This window comes from Balaenoptera borealis, assembly GCF_965194805.1.
Source record: "Balaenoptera borealis genome assembly, chromosome: 7".
NCBI lineage: Eukaryota > Metazoa > Chordata > Mammalia > Artiodactyla > Balaenopteridae > Balaenoptera > Balaenoptera borealis.
Window position 1 is genome coordinate 73,864,865 of NC_138864.1, and position 21,718 is coordinate 73,886,582.

The window sequence follows — 21,718 nt, forward strand, 5'->3', positions numbered from 1 at the left end:
TGTTTTTCTGTTCAATCCTTACATCCCTGTTGTAAGTGGTAGAGTTTGAGTCACTCTGCTTACAAAGCCCCTGGTTGGTTTTTCCATTTCCCCACCTCCATTGTCTTAGAATACAAAAGAAATAGAGAATCCATCCTAAAGAGAATTACCAACCAGATGGGAGAAAGATTTTAGAGTAGAAAAAAATTTTAGAGTAGTTAGAAAGGGAGTACAGTGTCAGATAAACTTAATAAAGGGCTAATCAGTTGTGTAAACTTCAGAGGAGGAAAGAGATGCATTGGTGTAGGGGGAGAACAGAAAAAACATTCTGGATAGAGAAGATTATATTTACAAAGGGGACATTAAAAAGTTATTCTCAACTGTCGGTAAATAGCTGCTTTTGACTCAACAGAGAACTATACAGATAGTAAAAAATGAGGATGGAATTTACATTTGATTAAAAAAAGGTCTGTCCCAAACAAGTACGTTTGGATTTGAATTACTGTAAATTTTAGAGGAGAAGTGAAATAATGTCATCTGAGGGATGACTGGACAAGGAAGAAACCTAAGGGAGATGTTACAAGTTAAACTAGGTGATAATCTAAATACATTGGTAGCTGTGAAAACCAGGGGGGGAAAGAAAAGTTCCAGGGTCTCATAAATTTGGTGAAGAAAAAATACACAATTTCCTGATTCTTTATTCAAGAAAATATTAGACAAGGTTAAATAAATTTCAGCACATGAAAATTTCAATGACCTTGTCCAAACTTGGTAGATGTTTTATGCCTGACTATTCATATTGTCCCTCTTCTGTTATCAAACTAAAGGTAGAAAAGGCATTTGACAAAATCCAGTAGCCTTTCATGGTAAAACTCTCAGAAAACTAGGATAGACGGGAACTTCCTCAGTATAATAAATGGCATTTATGAAAAACCCATAGTTAACATACTCAGTGGTGAAAGACTGAAAACTCCTCCTAAGATCAGGAACAAGACAAGGATACCTGCTTTCACCACTGCTATTTAACATAGAACTAGAAGTTCTAACCAAAGCAATGAGCCACACTCCCCCCACCACCACCCCCCAAAAAAAAGGAAAGAAAGAAAAGAAAAAAAAAGAAAGGCATCCAGATTGGAAAGGAAAAAGTAAAACTGTCTCTGTTGATCACAAATGACATTATCCTGTATATAGGAAATTCCAAAGAATCTACATAAAAGCTACTAGGGCTAATAACTGGATTCAGCAAACTTGTAGGGTACAGGCTCAACACACGAAAATCAGTTGTTTCTATAACCAGCCACAGACACTCCACAAAAAAAAAAAGGAAACTAAAAACTCCATTAAAATAACTTCTAAAAGAATAAAATACCTAGGAATAAATTTAACTAGAGAGCTGCAAAACTTGTACACTGAAAACTACAAAAACATTGCTGAAAGAAATTAAAGAAGACATAAGTAACTAGAAAGACATCCCACGTTCAAGGATAAGAAGACTTAATATTGTTAAGACATCAATACAAGCAAAGTGATCTACCAATTCAACAGAGTTCCCTAACAGACATTTTTGCAGAAATGGGAAAGGCAATCCCCAAATTCATTGCAAAGGGCCTTGAATAGCCAAAACATTCTTGAAAAAGAAGAATAAAGTTGTGGGATTCACATTTCCTAATTTCTTAGTACAAAGCTACAATAATCCAAACAATGTGGTACTGGTATCAGGATAGACATAGACCAGTGGAATAGAATTGAGAGTCCTGAAGTAACCCCATATGTCCATGCCAACTGCTTTTTGATAAGGATGCCAAATGCATCCAATGAAGAAAGCATAGCCTCTTCAACAGATGATGCTGGGACATCTGGAAATTCATATGCAAAAAGTATAAAATTAGACCCTGATCTCATACCGCATCAGAAATTAACTCAGTGTATCAATAACCTAAATATAAAAGCCAAAACCATAAAACTCTTAGAACAAAATACACAGGTAATCTTCATGACCTTAGATTTGGCCTTGGAGTTTTAGATATGACACCAAAAACATGAGTAACAAAAGAAAAAATAGATAAATGGGACTTCATCAAAATTAAAAGCATTTGTAAATCAAAGGACATTATCAAGAAAGACAAGCTAGAGAATGCAAGAAAATACTTGCAGATCATAAATCTGGTAAGTGTTTACTATCCAGAATATAAAAAGAACTCCTACAACTCAACAACAAAAAGACAACCCAATTAAATTGGGTAAAGGACTTAAATAACATTTCTCCAGTAAAGATATACAAGTGGCCAACAAGCACATGTGAAGACGCTCAGCATTATTAGTCATTAAGGAAATACAAATCAAAACACAATGAGAAACCACTTCACACCTACTAGGATGGTTGTAATAATAATAATTTATAAAAGAAGATGTTGAGTTTTGATGAGGACATAGAGAAATTGGAACCCTTGTATGTTGTAGGTAGGAGTGTAAAATGGTGCAGCTGCTGTGGAAAATAGTCGAGTGGTTCTTCCAAAAACTAAACATAGCATTACCATTTGACCCAGCAATTCCACTCCTAGGTATATACCTAAAGAAAACAAGAACTCAAACAGATACTTGTATTCCAGCATTCTTAACAGCATTATTCATAATAACCAAAAAGGTGGACACAAGCTAAGTGTTCATCAACAGATAAATGGATTAAAAAAATGGAATATTATTCAGCCATAAAAAGGAATGAAGTTTTGATACATGTCATAACATGGATGAACCTTGAAAACATGCTAGGTGAAATAAGCCATACACAAAAGGACAAATACTGTTTGATTCTACTTATCTTAAATAAATATCTAGAATAGATATCATAAATGGAAAGTATATTAGTGGTTACCATAGGTGTGATGGGGGGAGAGAATGAGGACTTAATGATTACAGAGTTTCTGTTTGGGCGATGAAAATATGGAAATAGTGGTGATGGTTCACAACACTGTGAATGTAATTAATGCCACTAAATTCTACAGTTAAAAATAGTTAAAATGGCAAACTTTGTTAGCAGTTCTTAAAATGTAGTAGATGTGTGAAATTTGCAAGTAATCTAAATATATTCAGCCTGTCTTCTTTCTCCCTAAGTAATATTTTTAAAGTTGGCTGGTAGAGGAAGAGCAATAATGATAATACTTGGATATTAATTAATTGCATATTATATTACAAATAATATAAAGTAGGCTCAAGTGAAAAGAAGCAAGGCTTAGTGAGTACTTAAGGTGAATCAATATCACGATCATCTGATAAAGTGGTTGCGTTCTTTCACTCATTGTGTAATTGAAAAATTCCTATTTTTACCACCTGAAAAATAGAATTGCATTTTTTTGGTTAGGATTATTCTTTTAGGATGAAAAGAGCCTGCTTTCATTTAAAAAGAACAATTGTTGACTAATAGTCACTGAACACACTATTAGGAATTATAACTATTCTCTACTCAAACTCTTCAAATTCACTAAGTTAATTTTTATTAGAAAAATGTTTTCTTTCATTTTTTCCCAACAATTATTTTGAGAAATTAAAAACCCATAGGAAAGTTGAAAAAGTAATAAACTTCATACCATATACCATTCATGAAATTCACTAATTGTTAACATTTTGCTACATTTGCTTCATCTTTCCTCTCTTTTCATTGTGAACCATTTAAAATTGAGTTGCAGACATCCTGGCACTTAATCCCTAAATATTTTAACATGCATCTTCTAAGAACAAGGATGTACCTACATAGTGTAGTACCACTTTCAACCTAATAAAATTAATATTTCCATAATAACATCTAATATCAGACCCATATTCAGATTTCCCCCCAATTTTTCAGTCTCTTATAACTCCCAACTGAAGGAGCTAGTCAACGTTCATGCTTTGCATTTGATTACTGTCTCTTTAAGTCTCCTTTAATCTAGAGCAATCCCCTTATCTTTTTTTCCCCATGAAATTCTGTTTCAGTTTTTTTAATATTATCAATATATGGAGTATTATAAGGTATTATTTTAGTTAGTATGACAAAATTTCTTTTACCATAAGGAATTTGGGTCATTTTGAATCATATTTGGAAACACACTAACTATTCATTCAGAATATCTGTAATTGGTGATTATTTCTAAGTAAAAATGTATTCTGTAGGCTGGCATTTTTCAATGTTTGTTAATCTTATCAGATAAAGTGAAACTTTAAAGTTTTCAAAACTTAAAAAAAGTATGCTCTCCTTTAGTGTTATTTGAAAGTGCAAAGTACTGAATATTTTTTAGTCAAATCAAAAATGTTAAGCTTTTTTCAAACTTCATGTGTCCTTCTGGGAATTAACACTTCCTTTTATCTTCTTTGAGGTTCACTACTATATTGTGTGAAGCACAGATTGTAGAATAATGTTTGAGGAATATAAAGAATTTAAGTAAAATTGTACTAGAAGTTATATACACTCATATCCATAAACTGATGATAATTTTATTGAACTGTGAATCAGAGGTTAGCAACCTATGGCCTATTGCTGTATCTGACCTGTTGCCTATTTTTGTATATCCTGCAAGCTATTAATGGTTGAAAAAAATTTCAAAAGAATAATATTTCATGTCATGTGAACATTTCATGAAATTCAAATTTCAGAATCAATATAAAAAGTTTTAGTAGAACTCCAACATTTGTAGATGTATTGTCTATAGCTGCTTTTGTGCTACAATAGCAGAGTTGAGTCATTCTAACAGACTATCTGACTCACAAAGCTTAAAATATTACTGTCTGAGCTTTAATAGAAAAAAATTGTCAACCTCTGCTTTAAAGCAATAACAGCTTATTTATATGAAATTACATAGCTTTTGCTTTTTCATATTAGATAGTGGCAAGCTGTACATTTATAACAGGAAATTGTGGCCTAATAACCAAATTATACTTTTTCTTTTAAGATTGAAGATCCATTAGCTATTCTTATTCTCTTTGATGAAGCCAGATATAATTTATTGAAGGGCTTTTATACAGCTCCTGATGCTAAACTGATAACATTGGCAAGTCTACTGTTGCAGATAGTTTATGGAAATTATGAGAGTAAGAAACACAAGCAAGGTTTCCTAAAGTAAGTATTTAATACAATTCATGGTCTTGTGCTATACCCAAGGTTCAGTTTAACCAAGAAAATTTAGAAATATTACGTTACTAAGAACTATTTAGACGTTGGTTTGGAATTAAATAATATAAGGCATGGAATGAGAAAAAAAAAAAACATAGTAAAGCATTCTTTAAGTTACACTGTCTCCAAAGTTCTTTTTCTTATATTTGAGTGTAGTTTGATATGCCTTATATTTGTTAGCTTTATCTTTACTGTATGTTTAAATAAGTTCACTAAAACCTGACTTGGATTAGTAGAAAAAATGTTACAAGGCAGATGCATTTCAGTATAGCACCACAAAAACTAGTTCATGTTTCATGTTGAGAGAAAACATTGAGGTTTTAGCGTATCTAAAGTTTGTTTATTGTAGTTTTCAATATTCAAAAATATTTTGTGGCTACTGAAAGAAGAAACATTTCTCTAAGTTGAGCAATATTAGGATCGTGACTTTTTGCTTAAAATGTTGAGAGTTCTCTGATATGTTACAATATAATATTTTTCAGCTCAAAAATCATATTATTTAAAGCCATTTACATGTAAATGATTATATTACCTTAGCTACTAAAGATGATTTATTTAAAAGATGTTGGCGTATTTGCTTACAGTGAAGAAAATCTAAAATCCATTGTACCTATTACCAAATTGAAAAGTAAGGCACCTCACTGGACAAACCGAATACTTCATGAATACAAGGTAAGCTGTTAAATAGAAATAAAAAGACATTTTATAGCCTAGTTGAAATTTTGTTAGTATTATTAATATGTTTTAAACATAGGTACATTACATTTTATTCTTGAAATTAAATAAGGATCTTACAGTTCACATGCCTGAAAGGAAAAGTAGCAAAATAGTTTTATTTTTAATAATGTAGAATCTTTTACTGAATACCGTCTGTATGCTGGATACTGTGGTAAGTGCTAGAGATTAAAAAAACATGAGATAATACACTATCTCTATCCATGAGGCACTTAAAAATGTAATAGAATAGATAAACATTATTTTTAGACCTTGATATTTCTTTTTTTTTAAATATAAGATCTCAAAAGAAAAACTGCCTTTGGGATAATGTCACACAATTTTATTTGTCTTTGGGGTAGCCTTGATTTTAGAAACTGTTTAGTTGACCTGTTTGGATTATCAAAGGTACATTCTCCTTTCACATCTGTTTATTTTACTTTGTTTTTAGAATCTTAGTACAAGTGAAGGTGTCAGTAAAGAAATGCATCACCTACAGCGCATGTTCTTACAGAATTGTTGGGAAATTCCTACATATGGAGCAGCTTTTTTCATAGGACAGATATTTACAAAGGCAAGCCCCAGTAATCATAAAGTCATCCCTGTGTATGTAGGTGTGAATATAAAAGGACTTCATCTTCTCAATATGGAAACTAAGGTAGATTTTCATCTTTTCAGCTGTTTTTGACCAGTCACATTATGTAATATCTAAAATAACAGTACTAGCCTACATGAACAATTTCATTCATTCATAATAGCAAAGGATAGGGGGGTGAAAACGAAATGATTATCAATAGGGAGTTAACATATTAATTGTAACATTGAAATACCTTGCAGCCATATAAAAGAATGAAGAATATTTTTCTGTAGAATGATCTCTAAGATATATTTGGTGCTGAACCATATGTAATATGCTACCATTCATGTAAAAATGGGTGGAAATGGGTGTTTATCCGAAGAAAACAGAAACACTAACACAAAAAGATACATGCACATCCCTGTTCATTGAAACATTATTTACAGTGGCCAAGATAAACAACTTAAGTGTCCATCAGTGGATGAATGGCTAAAGAAAATATGTAAATATATACAATGGAATATTATTCGGCCATTAAAAAGAATAAGTCTTTCATTTGCAACAATATGGATGGACCTTGAGGGCATTATGCTAAGTGAAATAAGTCAGACAAAGATAAATACCATATGATCTCACTTATATGTGGAATCTTTTTTTAAAAAAAAAACAAGCTCATAGATACAAAGAACAGACTGGTGGTTGCCAAAGGCAGGGAGTTGGGAGATGGGCAAAATGGGTAAAGGGGGTCAAAAGGTACAAACTTCCAGCTGTAAAATAAATAAGTCATGGGGATGTAGTATAGAGCCTGGTGACCATAGTTAATAATACTGTATTGCATATTTGAAAGTTGCTAAGAATAGATCTTAAAATTCCTCATCACAAGAAAAAGAAATTTGTAACTATGTATGGTGATAGATGTTAACGATACTTATTGTGGTGATCATTTTGCAATATATATAAATATTGAATCATTATGTTGTATACCTGAAACGAATATAATGTTATATGTCAATTATACCTCAAAAAATGGGGGGAAGTGAATAGTATATGTGCATAAATACGTATTGCTTTTGTATGCATAAAATGTCTCTTAAAGCCTTTGGCAGGGGGAACCATGTAACTGAGAATAAGAGTAGAAGGGAGACTTTTCATTATATAGCATTTTGCAACTTAAAAAAATTTTTTTTAACTGTGAATGTATTACCTATTCTAAAAATCAATTAGATTTAAATGAAAAAAATACAGATTTAAAAAAGGAAATATAATATCTGACACAAGTGGTTCATTTTGCAAATTAGAATTAGTTATAAGAACATTTTGGGGGGCAAGATGAAGTGTGGATGGGACTGTGAATACCTGTTAGAACTGTTCAGAGGTTTTCTATTCCACCATCTTGATCTGGCCGCCCCTACTTCAGAGCTTTTCAATCAGAGGCTTATTACTGTATTGTGCTCCTTTTTCTAATCAAAGTCATGATAATATAAATATGGGGTTATCAATTTTAGCATATTTAACACATTTCACAGGATAAACAGCTTTCTAGTTAGTAATAGGAAGCAGATAAAAGTCTATTTTGTTCATTCAGATATATCATGAATAGACTATTTTACAAATCAGTTTAAATAACTAAGCTTACACATTTTTTAAAGGCATTTTAGATTAGGGAATTTCATCGTAAACCTAACTTTTTTCATAATTTTTATAGGTCTTTATTATGTAATCACATACCTTCTGAAAGTATCCCAATTGTAGTTCAGTTATTTCCTGATAACTCAGGATCATCATTATGGGCAACAGTTATTTTCCCATACTGTTAGATATGCCTGTGAATGGAGATAAAGAATATGCGGGACATAGGGCAGTGACTGACTTGGAACTTGATTTTTTGAAGTCTCTGATATCTGCTTGCTTTGGAGTCATTTGCTTATCATTTTCTATTTAGACTATTTTACTCATACAAAATAAGCTGCTTCTTATTAGTGTGTAACTACTTTTTCTATTCCTGTTGTACTAAGGAAATGAAGGAGAAAATCCCCTTGTCATTTCAAGAAATTTTTCCTCTGCTATTTCAGAGCATTTTATACAAATATCTGCAAATTCTTCTTCATTGAACTGGATGGTGATACTGTGGGCATAACACTGAGCCTTTTCTCTAAACTATATTTTATGTTTGACTTTTGGGAGCATTCCAAATTTAGGCAACAATGAAAAGTTTTATATAGTATTCAAATGATGTTTCAGTAATATAACATTTCATATTATGAATAATATTCTGGTCCAGGAATTGAGTAAGTGAGATAGCAGTAGCAGGCAGAGGATGATAGTGTTATTAAGAATCTGCTTTTTCTAGAAATATAAATAGAAATGCTGTCATTGGGCATATAAAAAGGTGATTGAAACCAAGGGTAACAATGTTTTCTGTCCACATAATCATTACCTTGTGTTCTGTAAGCTACTGATAAATTTATGGCACCTATAAAAGCTCTAAGATAATTACATTTTCAAACGATCAAAGATAGGAACAATCAGCTTGTCCTCAGTTGTCTTAGATTGACCAAATCTGCTAGGGTTGAATATGACAAGCTTGCTTAAATAAACATCTTCATCTGCAAAAATACTTTCATTTGCATTTAAAACTCTACATATGGGATACATTAGCCTCAGAGATTAAATCTCAGGAAAAGCCATAGAATACAGCTGTATTTTTTTTTAATCTCAATTACTTCTGCCTTCTATATTTTGTTATTGTTTGGAATAATGAAAGTTGCCCCTTAGAAAATACAGCTCAGCCAGTTTCATATATTCATCAGAGACCTATCTGTCTACTTACATAAAATGTAGGCAATATCAAATAGGTAAATGCAGTGTTACAGTTCAATGTTTTACTATAGTGAAAGCATTACAGTCTTCATAACTGACCTGTACTTGTTGATATATCTTCAACCTTAATACCACTGCTACATCCAGGCAATAGATTACCCTTTGCTGATGTCAATTTATGTAGACCATAATGCACTTCTGAAATAAAACTGGTTCTTTAAATACCCATATAGTGCCATTGTTCATGGTCACTTGTCAGTCAACATCACTATTTCTCCTGTGTGTCCTGGTTGGCTATGTCTACTTCTGACTTACATGGTTTCCCTTTTCTGCTCTCAACTATCCCTGTCATTTCTCTTACTTTTTGACTTCCTTCACTAAGCACCTTCCCCTTTGTAGGTTTTACCTCCTAATGAGAGCTACTTTTTCCTTCTGGAGCAGACTGGTCTCTGAAAACAGCCATGTGGGCTCTTCAACTCCATTCAGCCGTTTTCATTATTGTGGATTTCTCAAGAATTCCTTTCTCCCTGCACACTGTCCTTTAAAAACAAAACCTTTATTTTTAACTTATGGCTTCAGTGCTTTTGTTGGTCATTTGACCTTCATGTAATTGAGGAGTTGCTATACCACAGATGTATTTTTTTTTTCTGTATATTAAACTGTTTTGAGGACATATTAAACGGACAGTTTCCTGTCTCTTGATTAAACAAGTTTCAAGTCACTGATCCAAAAGTAGACAGTTTAAGGTTTTATGATATCTTGACTCAGTGTTTCATTGTGTACTTTGGTAAATAGCTATTTTAGCAGATCCTGTCTATAAGTTACATTTTATAAGTATAGCTATTTTTAAGCAAGATGTTATTATTTTCCCATTATAAATGGTATACACTCATGTAAATTAATTATATTACGTTTCACTTACAGAACCTCACTTTCAGAATGCCCTAAACTGTTACCTTTCTGGCATATCCTTAGTTTATTATTTACAATCATTATGTTAAGAACTGCTAGTCATAGAGAGGTAATGTTTCTCAACATACTTATTTTAAAGAATGGCATGAACACTTTCTTTGTATATGTGTATACAAAGAATATATTTTTAGGGTAAGAAAATGTAAGTTACTACTAGGAGATAATTGTTTTTTAAATAATCCAAAGAATATATTGGATTCCTATTTAAATATACCATTATGTTACAACATGTAGGAATAGGGTACTGTAATTGGTTTTAAATAGTTCTGTTGAATATATGAAGGATATATTATTAATTTTTAAAATAATGCTTATATTTACAATAAATATATCAGTGTACTTATTTTCAGTGATATGAAATTGCCTAAATCAACATGTTACCCTATTACATAAATTTCAGATCTGAAAGTACTATATGAATATTCAAAAGGTACTAAATATATCAATAGTAAAAGGAATTGTTTTTAAGATGCAGAAAGTAAAAACTTGCAGTACACTTAATTTATTTGAAAGCCACTGATAGAATGGGCATCTTTTTTATTCCCCCCATCATTGGGTAAGTTTAAGGTGTACAATATGTTGATTTGACACACTTAACTGTTTCAAAATGGTTACCGCCATAGCATTAGCCAACACCTCTATCACATTGCATAATTACAGTTTCTTTTTTCTGGTGAGAACATTTAAGATCTACTCTCTTAGCAACTTTCAAGCATATAGTACAGTATTGCTAACTATAATCATCATGCCCCACATTAGATCCCCAGAACTTATAACTGAAAGTTTGTACTACTTTGACCGACATCTCCTTAATTTCCCCCACCCACCAGCCCCTGGTAACCACCATTTTACTTCCTGTTTCTGTGAGTTTGGCTTTTTTAGATTCCACATATAAGTGGTATCCTATGGTATTTGTCTTTCTTTGGATTATTTCACTTAGCATAATGCCCTCCAGTTCCATCCATGTTGTTGCAAATGATAGGATTTCCTTATTTCTCATGGCTGAATAATACTCCTTTCTGTATGTGTACACATATACAAATACATAGCACAGAATGGGCATCTTTAAAAAATTTTGTCATTCTGATTAGAAGAATATCATTGCTCAAGGCAGTCTTCTAAGAGTCTACCATATATGTGGCTCTGTACTGCAGGCTGTGTGACGTTAGTGTGGGCACTCTGAACAAGTTTTATTCTAACTTTCAAAACCATTGTGTTTAGACCTGTCCAGATAGGTGTAGATAGTAAGAGAAGATGGGTGTTGTTTTTAATAAATATTTCAATATAATGATTTCTAATTATGTTGCAGGCTTTACTCATCAGTCTTAAGTATGGTTGTTTTATGTGGCAGTTGGGAGATGCTGATACATGTTTTCAGATCCATAGTATGGAATATAAAATGAGCTTTATAGTACATACAAAACAGGTAAGTACCTAATCAGTTATTCTGGACTTCTGGTAATAAACTCTACCGTATTAATAAAGCTATTTCTTTTTTAAAAAATGACAGTCCATTTTACTTTAAGGAAAACCTCTAACATGAAATTAACATATTTAAGACCAAGGTAAAAAGGCAGGCCTTTCCTAAGCAAAGCCAGAAACTTATCTGAATAATTTATTGCAGTCTTATAACAATGAAAAATTCCTTTTCAAATACATAGAGAACTGTCTGTCCACTGCCATGTATGTCATTTACACATTCTTACATGTTTCAAATTTACTGTCAACATATATTTTACTTTGTAGGCCGGCCTTGTGGTAAAACTACTAATGAAGCTAAATGGACAGTTAATGCCCACCGAAAGAAATTCATGAGAGGAAAGCAACTGATACTTAAGCCACCACATTTTGTGATACAGATTTTTTCCATGAAAGATTTCTTAAACTATTACTTTTAACAAGGCATTTAGTCTCTTGTAATATATATGTATACTATTACATTGTACAGAATCTGTACTTATGTTTGGTGTGTAATATACCAATTAGTTTTATATAATATCATAATAAGCTAATCTAATTTTTAGGAGAAACACACAAAAATGTGTAGATTGATGGTCTGTATAATATTAGACAAAACAGTAAGCTTTATAAAAAGTTATTTTTGGTAAGTGGTACAGAATTTAGAGTGGAATATGATGAAATTAAAATATAGCTTTGCTATGACTTTGTGTGTCATTTCAAAATGTACAGAAAGTCACATGATTTGAATAAAGAAAATGTGTTTTCTACTTAAAGCATATGTAACACTGTCACTTAAAATTTTTTTTGTAATCTCTGAACATTTCTCAATGTGTTTTTAAAAGACTTAGTTAAAATGTTTATTTGGTATAAGCTAGTATTTCTCAAAGTATTATAGTTCCTGAACACCCAGCATCATAATTACCTGAGTGCCTCTTAAAAACAAGGATTTCAGGGACAAGTTCTAGACAAGTTCATTCACTCTCTTGGAAATAGCAGGACCTGGGAATTTTTTCTTAAGTTTTACTTAATTTTCTGTTGAAATAATTCCAGACCTAATAATGAATTTGTATTATTAAAGTTAAGTAAATTACACAAAACTGCCTGGCACATAAGCACATACATACATGGACACATAGACTAAGTGACAATCTCTGAATATTAGTAGTTGCATTTGTCAAGAACATGTTGTATTTTTATGAGTTGGCTCAATGATGTATTTGTATTGCCTTTACATTGTAGGAAGTAGATCACCAAATATCTGGTTGTTTTATTTAGGGGAGCACGGATATCATATGAGGAGCTAACTTGATTAATCTGCTATTTAATAAGCTTAGAAATTAGTCTTTCCAAGCTAACAGATTGTTGTGTTCTAAGTAAGTTCAGAGATACAGTAGTAATACTTAAAATTATCCTACAGGTTACAGATAATTTTTTAATATTATCATCTACTCTTCACGTTGACATCTGCATATTTTTAATGGTGGTCTGCTGAGCTTTATTAAAATTAAGGGGACTTCCCTGGTGGTCCAGTGGTTAAGACTCCGTGCTCGCAATGCAGGGGGCCCGGGTTTGATCCCTGGTCAGGGAACTAGATCCCGCATGCCGCAACTAAAAGATCCTGCATGCAGCAACTAAAAAGATCCTGCACGCGGTAACAAAGATCCCACATGCTGCAGCTAAGATGCAGTGCAGCCAAATAAATAAATAAATACAGATATTAAAAAATAAAATAAATAAAATTAAGACTATGTGGTTAAGTAAGTTTAATGAGAAAGCCTGATTTATCTTTAATTCTGTGCTAAGCACTTTTGACTCTACATAGACAGTGCTCTGTTCAGTTTCATCCATTCCAATAGCCTCAACTGTTACCAAATACCCTGTTGACTCCCAAACCTAAAACTTCAGCCTCAACCTCTCTTCTGAATACTAGATCTTAATTTCCAATTTCTTGCTATTCTAGCTCCACCTAAATGGTTTACACAAGGAACATCTGTTTCACCATAGCTGGAAACAGAATTTGTTTCATCTACCTGCTCCATTCTATCCTTACACTTGTATTCTCTGGTTAATGGCATCAAACTGCATCCAGTTGCTTACCCTGGAAATCTGGGAGTGGTCTATAACTTCTCCCTCTTTAATCACCCTACACATTCCACGTAGCGAATTCTGTCAAATGTCTTGTGAGTCCTTTCCTATTCCCTTCTGTGTTTGCACTGCAGCCACCCTAGTTCAAGTCCTCGCAGTCTGTTCTTGGGCTCATTGTAGCTTCTTCCCCTGGCCTCCCCAACTCAGGCTCTACACCCTGCCACACTGGGGCCAAGTTAACCTTTCTCATAGATCTGATTATTTCATTACCCTCTTAAAACCCTCCTCACTGATGTAAAGTTAAATTCCAATTCCTTAGTGTTGAATACACTAACCTGCCTATCCAGATTAATTTCTAACCAATTCTCCCACACTCATCCTGTGCTCCCAACCCAGTGTTTCCCAACCCTAACTCTGCAGTTACCTGGGGAGTTTTGGTACTTTATGACTCAATAATTTTCGGGTGGGGCCCAAGCATTTCTGTTTTGAAATTATCCCAGGTGTTTTTGATTTATAGCTTAGGGTTTAGAACTGCTGTTGTAACTAACTTTAGGAAATAGCTGAATGCTTTTCCTTTCACAGAGGGAAGTGAGGATGCATCAGTGCTGCATCAAACAACTCCCTGCTCCATTGAGTACAGTGTACCCTCCTGGAGTTGTACGGTATGGCAGCCCTGAGAGAAGGGAAGAGGAAATTATTAGGGTAGCATGGCTATTAAAAGCTTAAAAATATATAGCATTAAGAAGTCAATTTCAAAGTTAGTATTGAAAAAAAAAATCATCATTGTCAGACCATAACAAACCAGAAATAAACAATAAGGGGAAAATGCAGACAGCTTTTAATGAGTGCCTAGGATTGGTCAGGCACTATATGAGCACTGGGGATAAAAGATATTATTTTCCTTTTCATCATTCTTTCAATAAATTTGAGTGCCTTTTATGTGCCAGGGATCCAGTGGTAAGAAAAAGTCCCTGCCTTCAGGGATCAGAGTTTAATGAGGGAGATAATAAGTACTCATATTTATGAACTGTGATGAAGGACTTCCCTGGTGGCACAGTGGTTAAGAATCCACCTGCCCATGCAGGGGACACGGGTTCGAGCCCTGGTCTGGGAAGATCCCACATGCCGCGGAGCAACTAAGCCTGTGTGCCACAACTACTGAGCCTGTGCTCTAGAGCCGATGAACCACAACTACTGAGCCTGTGCGCCACAGCTACCGAAGCCCACGCACCTAGAGCCCGTGCTCCCCAATGAGAAGCCACCACAATGAGAAGCCCGCGCACCACAACAAAGAGTAGCCCCCACTCGCCGCAACTAGAGAAAGCCCACACGCAGCAATGAAGACCCAACGCAGCCAAAAAATTAATTAATTTTTTAAAAATTAAAAAATAATCTTCACCCATAAACTGTGATGAAAGAAAAATAAAATGTACTATCTAAGGAAAAAGAGGGAAACTTGATCTAGTCTTAGAGATCAGGAGAGGCTTCCTCGAGCCAGTGCTGCTTGAGCTGGCATCCGAGGAGTAAGCAGGAATGAATGATGTGAAGAGAGTTGAGGGGAAAGGAAATGAGGTGAGATATTTTGACCTCAAGGATGGTCTTGGAGAATTGATGAGAGGAATTACAATTTTCTCATTTTTAGCTAAGAAGTGAATTCAAACAGTTGTTTATCCAAATCACAGCAAATGAATTTCCATTGTAGAAATAAAACCAGAATAGGTAACCCTGTGCATGATAACTGCATTGTAAAGAGGAAAACTTACTGAAGAACTACGTCTTGTAAGATTAAAAATTGCAAAAATTGACCCTAGAAAAATTAGACTTGATAGAAATATATAATGAAGTAAAACTGCCCATAGTTTTTGACCAAATTTAATAGAAGAATTGTATAAATAAAATTTAGATTTTAATTTGATCCTGAGGAACTCAATGGCAAAAACTGTACTTGGAAGAATTTGGTATGTGCAAAAAACTGATCTATTAATCAATTCCATTATAATTTACAGAGAAAAAAAACAATGAAATTATTTCTTACTGAAATAATTTCAGTAAGATGAAAATGGGAAAAATTTAAACTGTTTTTGCTGTACTGTGTGTATAGGAAACTGATCATGAAATTAAATTGGTTTGAGTACATGCAAAAAATATTTCCTCAACAAAAATCCATCTGTGATGGTACGATTCCCATTTAACATCTGTATTCGTAAAGCCAGAATGCCTCCATGGTCATATCATATCTGGTATTTGAAGAGGCAGGGATAGGCAGACTGAAAAGGCCCTAAAGCAAAAGAGGGGTAAGCCCTGGGGGTTCTTAGAAACTAGAGTGCTTCAGGCAAAGAAATACATTTTAGACATCTTAGGGTGTAGATGAGAAAAGCAATTTCAATACATTGTGCCAATTTCTATTATAAGAGGAAGTGCTGGTTGTTCAGAATTCATTTGAAGGGCACCAAGGATAAACAGGAAATACTTCCCCATTAGTTAAATAATAATAATAACTAATACTTTAAAATGGTGCATACTATATGCCTGGCATTGTCTGAAGCACTTTTAGATATATTAATTCATATATATCTATATATATAGATATATATGTTTAATCCTCATAACAATAACTTTGAGGCAGTTACTATAATTCCCATCTAACAGATGAAGAAACAGAGAGAACATAGAACATAGAAAACATTTGTTTTCTATCTTTTAAAAAACTTAGGAGCCAAACTTCCTAACACAGTAATGTAAATGTTTTCATTTTCTTATGTTGTATAACCTGAGTACAACTGTATATGTAGAGGTTATGTTACTTGTCTAAGATCAAAAACCAGTAAGTGGTAGTCAGAATTCAAAATCTGGCAATCTGGCTTCTGAATTTAGACGTTAGTCAGGTAAAGGAGAGGTAGCTGAGAGGTTTATCCAAAAAAAAAAAGATCAAATCTTGAAGGATGTTGTGTTCCCTGCTAATGAGCCATTGGAGCATTTAGGACTTGACTAGTTCAGATTTGTTGAAAGATCACCCTAGGTCACTGTACAGAAGGGCTCAAAGGGGTCTGAGCAAGAAGATATAAAACAATGGGAAGAAATGGATCAATGTTTTGACAAAACCAGTGACCTTCTGGATATGAGGAATTAGGAAGAGATAGGAATCACAAGTAATTTCCCTCTTTCTGTCCTGGGCAACTGGAAAAATGGTACCACCATATATGCTTAAGGGAAGGGAGGAGGAGGGTTTGGAGAAATGTGTTGAAATCCTGGTGCCTAAGGGACATGTAGGTGGAGATGCCCCTGGCCTGAAGCTCAGAAGGCTCTGCTGGAGTGGCAGTTGAAACTACAGGAACGTATTTAAAGCTACCCAGGAAGAGAGTAGAGAGAAGCAAGCCAAAGAATGCCATTTGAGAAATGGACAAAGCTTTGTAGGGCAACACACAAAGCATCTTGTTAGGTACATGGATATCAGTATGGAAAAGAAACAGCTTGGCACCATCCTGCATACTGTATATTAATAAATTTCATATGGGCAAAAGTAAGTATTAAAAGAATCTTTAGGGGACCTCCCTGGTGGTGCAGAAGATTCTTAACCACTGCAGGGGACACAGGTTCGAGCCCTGGTCCGGGAAGATGCCACATGCTGCAGAGCAACTAAGCCTGTGCGCCACAACTACTGAGCCTGCATGCCTAGAGCCCATGCTCTGCAACAAGAGAAGCCACTGACTGCAGTATGAAGCCTGCGCGTTAGAGTGATGACTTATGGGTTTGTGTTGGATGGTAGGGGCAGGGCCGGAGGGAGGTTGGGAACCACGTCACTAAGGCCAGGAGTTTAAAGAAAGCTTTTATGGCAAGTAAAACCTAAAGGCTGAGACAAGAAAGAATATCTATACCAATATGATTCATAATGGACCCAAACTAGAAATATGTAAATGTCCATCAACAGTACAATCACGAGTGTGCTGCATGATTTCATTTACATAAAGTTCAAAAATCAGCCAAACAAGTTGATTGGGATAAATATGAGAATAGTAGTTACCTTGTGAGGGGAGTGACGGGGACAAGGTACAAAAAGGGTGCTGGAATATTCTATTTCTTTTTTTTAAATTGGGGTATGGTTGATTTATAGGGTTGTGTTGGTTTCACGTGTACGGCAAAGTGATTCAGTTATATATATGTATCTTCTTTTTCAGATTCTTTTCCCTTATAAGTTATTACAAGATATTGAATATAGTTCCCTGTGCTATACAGAAGGTGCTTGTTGGTTACCTATTTTATATTTTATATTTTATGTGTTAATCCCAGGCTCATAATTTATCCCTCCCCTCCTTTCTGCTTTGGTAACCATAAGTTTGTTTTCTATGTCTGTGGGTCTGTTTCTGTCTTGCATATAAGTTCATTTGTATCATTTTGTTTAGATTCCACATATAAGCAATATCATGATTTAAAAAAAAAAAAATGAAGCCTGCGCACTACAACGAAGACCCAACGCAGCCAAAAATAAATAAATTAAAAAAAAAAAAAAAGAATCTTTAGGGAATTCCCTGGCAGTCTAGGGGTTAGGACTCTCGCTTCCACTGCAGGGGGCATGGGTTTGATCCCTGGTGGAGGAACTAAGATCCTGCAAGCAGCGCCATGTGGCCAAAAAACAAACAAACAAACAAAAAAACAATGAGAAAAGAAAAAATAAAGGGATCCTTAATATCACTAGAGAAAAACAGACCAATATATTTTAGAGCACATTCATTTATGGATTGTTTTTAATGGGTATCATGAGAAATAGGTGTTTAAAATGCCTTTAAATGTACACAATAAAAAGGAAAGCAAAAGAATCAGGGAATTTAGAGCAACTGGAACTCCTACATGGCAATAGGGAGGCAAAATGGCACAACCATTTTCAAAAACAGTTTGGTAGTTTCTTATAAGTTAAATATATACCTACTGTAGGACCCAGTCCTTCCACTCCTAAGAATTTATCCAAGAAACAAAAACTTATGTTCACATAAAAATTTGTATGCAAATGTTTATAGCATACATTTCTCATTTTTTCATAATTCATAATGAAATGTAATTACTCATAACTGCCCCAAACTGGAAACATCCCAAATATCCTTCAGTGGGTGAGTGAATAAACAAACTCAGGTACATCCATACAATGGAATACTACTCAGTAACAAAAAATAAACTGTTGATGAACAATATGGATGAATTTCAAATGCATTATGGTAACTGAAAGCCAGACTCAAAAGGTTACATATTGTAGCATTCCTTTTAGCTGACATACTGGAAAAGTCAAAACTATACAGTCAGAAAGCAAATAATGATTATCAGAGGTTAAGGATGCGGGTGAGGGGATGTGGGAATATAAAGGGGCAGCACAAACGAATTTGGGGGAGTAAAAGAACTGTTCTATATCCTCATCATGATTGACAAATACTCAGTGTATTTGTCAAATCTCACAAAACTGTGCATCAAAAAGGATTCTACATAAATTTTAAAAGTACATTAAAGAAAAGAATAACAACTTGTTATACAAGTGTTGAAAATTTACCAAAAATATATGTAGATTTAATGGAAATATAAGTCAGTACTCAAATTCTAAGAGTGAGTGGTCAAAGAAGATTCACAGGTTATACATTCAGAAATGCAGACAACTTTAAAAAGTGGAAAAATACAAATCTTTGCTAACAAAAATGCAAAACAACCTTATTAAAATAGTTAAAATAGTATGAAATAATAAAACAACTAATTACATTAATAAAAATCAATGATGACACAGGATTAAGACAACATATGAGAATATATTCTGGGTAGTACTGAAAATTGGTTTAATCTGCTGCTAAAGCCATCTGGGAAATGTTTACTCTCCTTGACCTGATGATCCCACATTGAGGACAATCCAAGGATGAGCCCACTATCCCTACTTTCTCATTTGCAGTGCTCTACTGGCACAATTTCCCTTACTTGCCTAGGGAGTAAACCATATGTGATGCAATTCAACAGGGGAAAAAAGTAATAGTTTTCTAACATTACTGTAAAACTGGAAGAAAACTGTACAGTTAAAAATAATATATACCTAAGGCAATTGCTTTTAAAACAAGTCTCCACCAGAGCATACCAAATGCTTTAGTTGTTACAGGATCATGTAATAATGCCATTAACTCAATTATATGATCAAATAATGCATGTATAATCTCAAACCAGTAGTCAGCGAATCATTTGTTGATTTTGGAATATGTTATGTGATGTTTTAATAACATGCCTTCCCAGTTATATTTTACAGATGCTGATAATACTTGTTGTTTGTATTTACTGAATACATACTAGTAGGGCAGTGAAAGGGAAAGAACCTAAAATGGCAAGTCATATATAGATAGAAAAATGGATAAATTTTTCACTTAATTCAAATATGCACCATTTTTCCTTTCTGGATTGTTGGCTTTCAATTAATATTGAATTTAGTTTCGTACATATAACCACTAGAAGGAAGAAAAGCCAAATCTGGATTTTTAATTTATTTCAGCCACTTCACTCACAAATAATTTACTGTATATAGTTAAAAGTTGGATTTTAATTAATTTTATCTGAACTTTGGCTTACTTGTTAAGTTACCTCCTATCTTAAAATACATGGATATTCACATACCACTTATTGTTTTATATTGTATAACAGTTTAAAAGCACGGTTTCACTATGGTATAAAGTTAATTACATTTTCCCCTCTTTCTTAGTCATAATCAATCATTGAAATGGTAAATATATCATTTCTCATTTACATTACTGTATAAATGAGGAAAGATTCAGAAATAGACATTTTCCAAGGTGGATTAAATACTATTATAGGAGTTACCATAACAAAATGTTTTTGAAACTTATTTTCAAGTTCTAAACAAAATTTGAGACAATTCTTAGGTAGAGGTAATCCCAATCTGCTTTTTAATGTGGAGTTTAAATCACAAGTCAGAACCTTAGTATTTAAATTCCCTAAAAGAAACGGGAGGAGGGGGATAAGAAAACTACCTGTATTCTGAAGACCAAAGGTAATATAAATTGCAATATTAAGATTAAAAACCTTTTTTCACCTCTACCTTATGCTGAGTAAAGAAGGTAAGTATACTAATTAGTACTTTTTAATGCTCTTGATTAAACAAATACCAGACCTCTGGAACACTAGCAAATTATATATATTTCCAACAGTATGATAGGGACATAAAAACAGACATATATGTCAATGGAATAGAACAGAGAGCCCAGAAATGAGCCCACACATATATGGTCAGTTAATTTATGACAAAGGAGCCAGGAATATACATTGGGGAAAGGATAGTCTCTTCAATAAATGGCGTTGGGAAAACTGGACAGCCATATACAAAACAATGAAACTGGACCACTATCTTAACACTGTACACCAAAACTAACTCAAAATGAATTAAAGACTTTAACTTAAGATCTGAAACCATAAAACTAGATGAAAGCATAGTGAGTAAGCTCCTTGACATAGGTCTTTGTGATGATTTTTTGAATTTGACGCCAAAAAATCACACACACACACACACACACACACACACACACACACACAATGGAATATTACTTGGCCATAAAAAAGAAATCTTGCCATTTGTGACAACACGGATGGACCTTGAGGGCGTTATGCTAAGTGAAATAAGTCAGAGAAAGACAAATACCATATGATCTTGTAAGGATGTGGAATCTAATAAAACCTGAACTCATAGATCTGGAGAACAGATTGGTGGTTGCCAGAGGCAGGGGATGGAGGGGGAGATATGGATGAAGTGGATCAAAAGGTAAAAATTTTCTGTTAAAGCATAAAGTCCTAGGGATATAATGTACTATTTGAAAGTTGCTAAAAGAGTAGATCTTAAAAGTTCTCATCACAAGAACAAAATTTTGTAACTATGTAGGTTGACAGATATTAGACTTACTGTGGTGATCATTTTGCACATATACTGAATCATTATTTTGTAC

General features: G+C 33.8%; 1 protein-coding gene across 7 annotated transcripts in view; it reads left to right on the forward strand.

Moving 5' to 3' along the window:
- Window positions 1-21,718, forward strand: part of KRIT1 (KRIT1 ankyrin repeat containing) — a 46,501-nt gene that overhangs the window by 23,367 nt on the left and 1,416 nt on the right. For 4 of the 7 annotated variants that reach the window (XM_082398324.1, XM_082398330.1, XM_082398325.1 and 1 more), the window contains 5 exons: window positions 4,902-5,068; window positions 5,707-5,794; window positions 6,288-6,494; window positions 11,515-11,631; window positions 13,084-21,563. In XM_082398324.1, the coding sequence (XP_082254450.1) occupies window positions 4,902-5,068; window positions 5,707-5,794; window positions 6,288-6,494; window positions 11,515-11,631; window positions 13,084-13,158 (654 nt within the window). In that variant the 3' untranslated portion in view covers window positions 13,159-21,563. Of the gene's footprint in view, window positions 1-4,901; window positions 5,069-5,706; window positions 5,795-6,287; window positions 6,495-11,514; window positions 11,632-11,951; window positions 12,445-13,083; window positions 21,564-21,718 lie in introns of those variants that run through there. The other 3 variants (XM_082398326.1, XM_082398327.1, XM_082398328.1) reach the window with 2 other exon arrangements.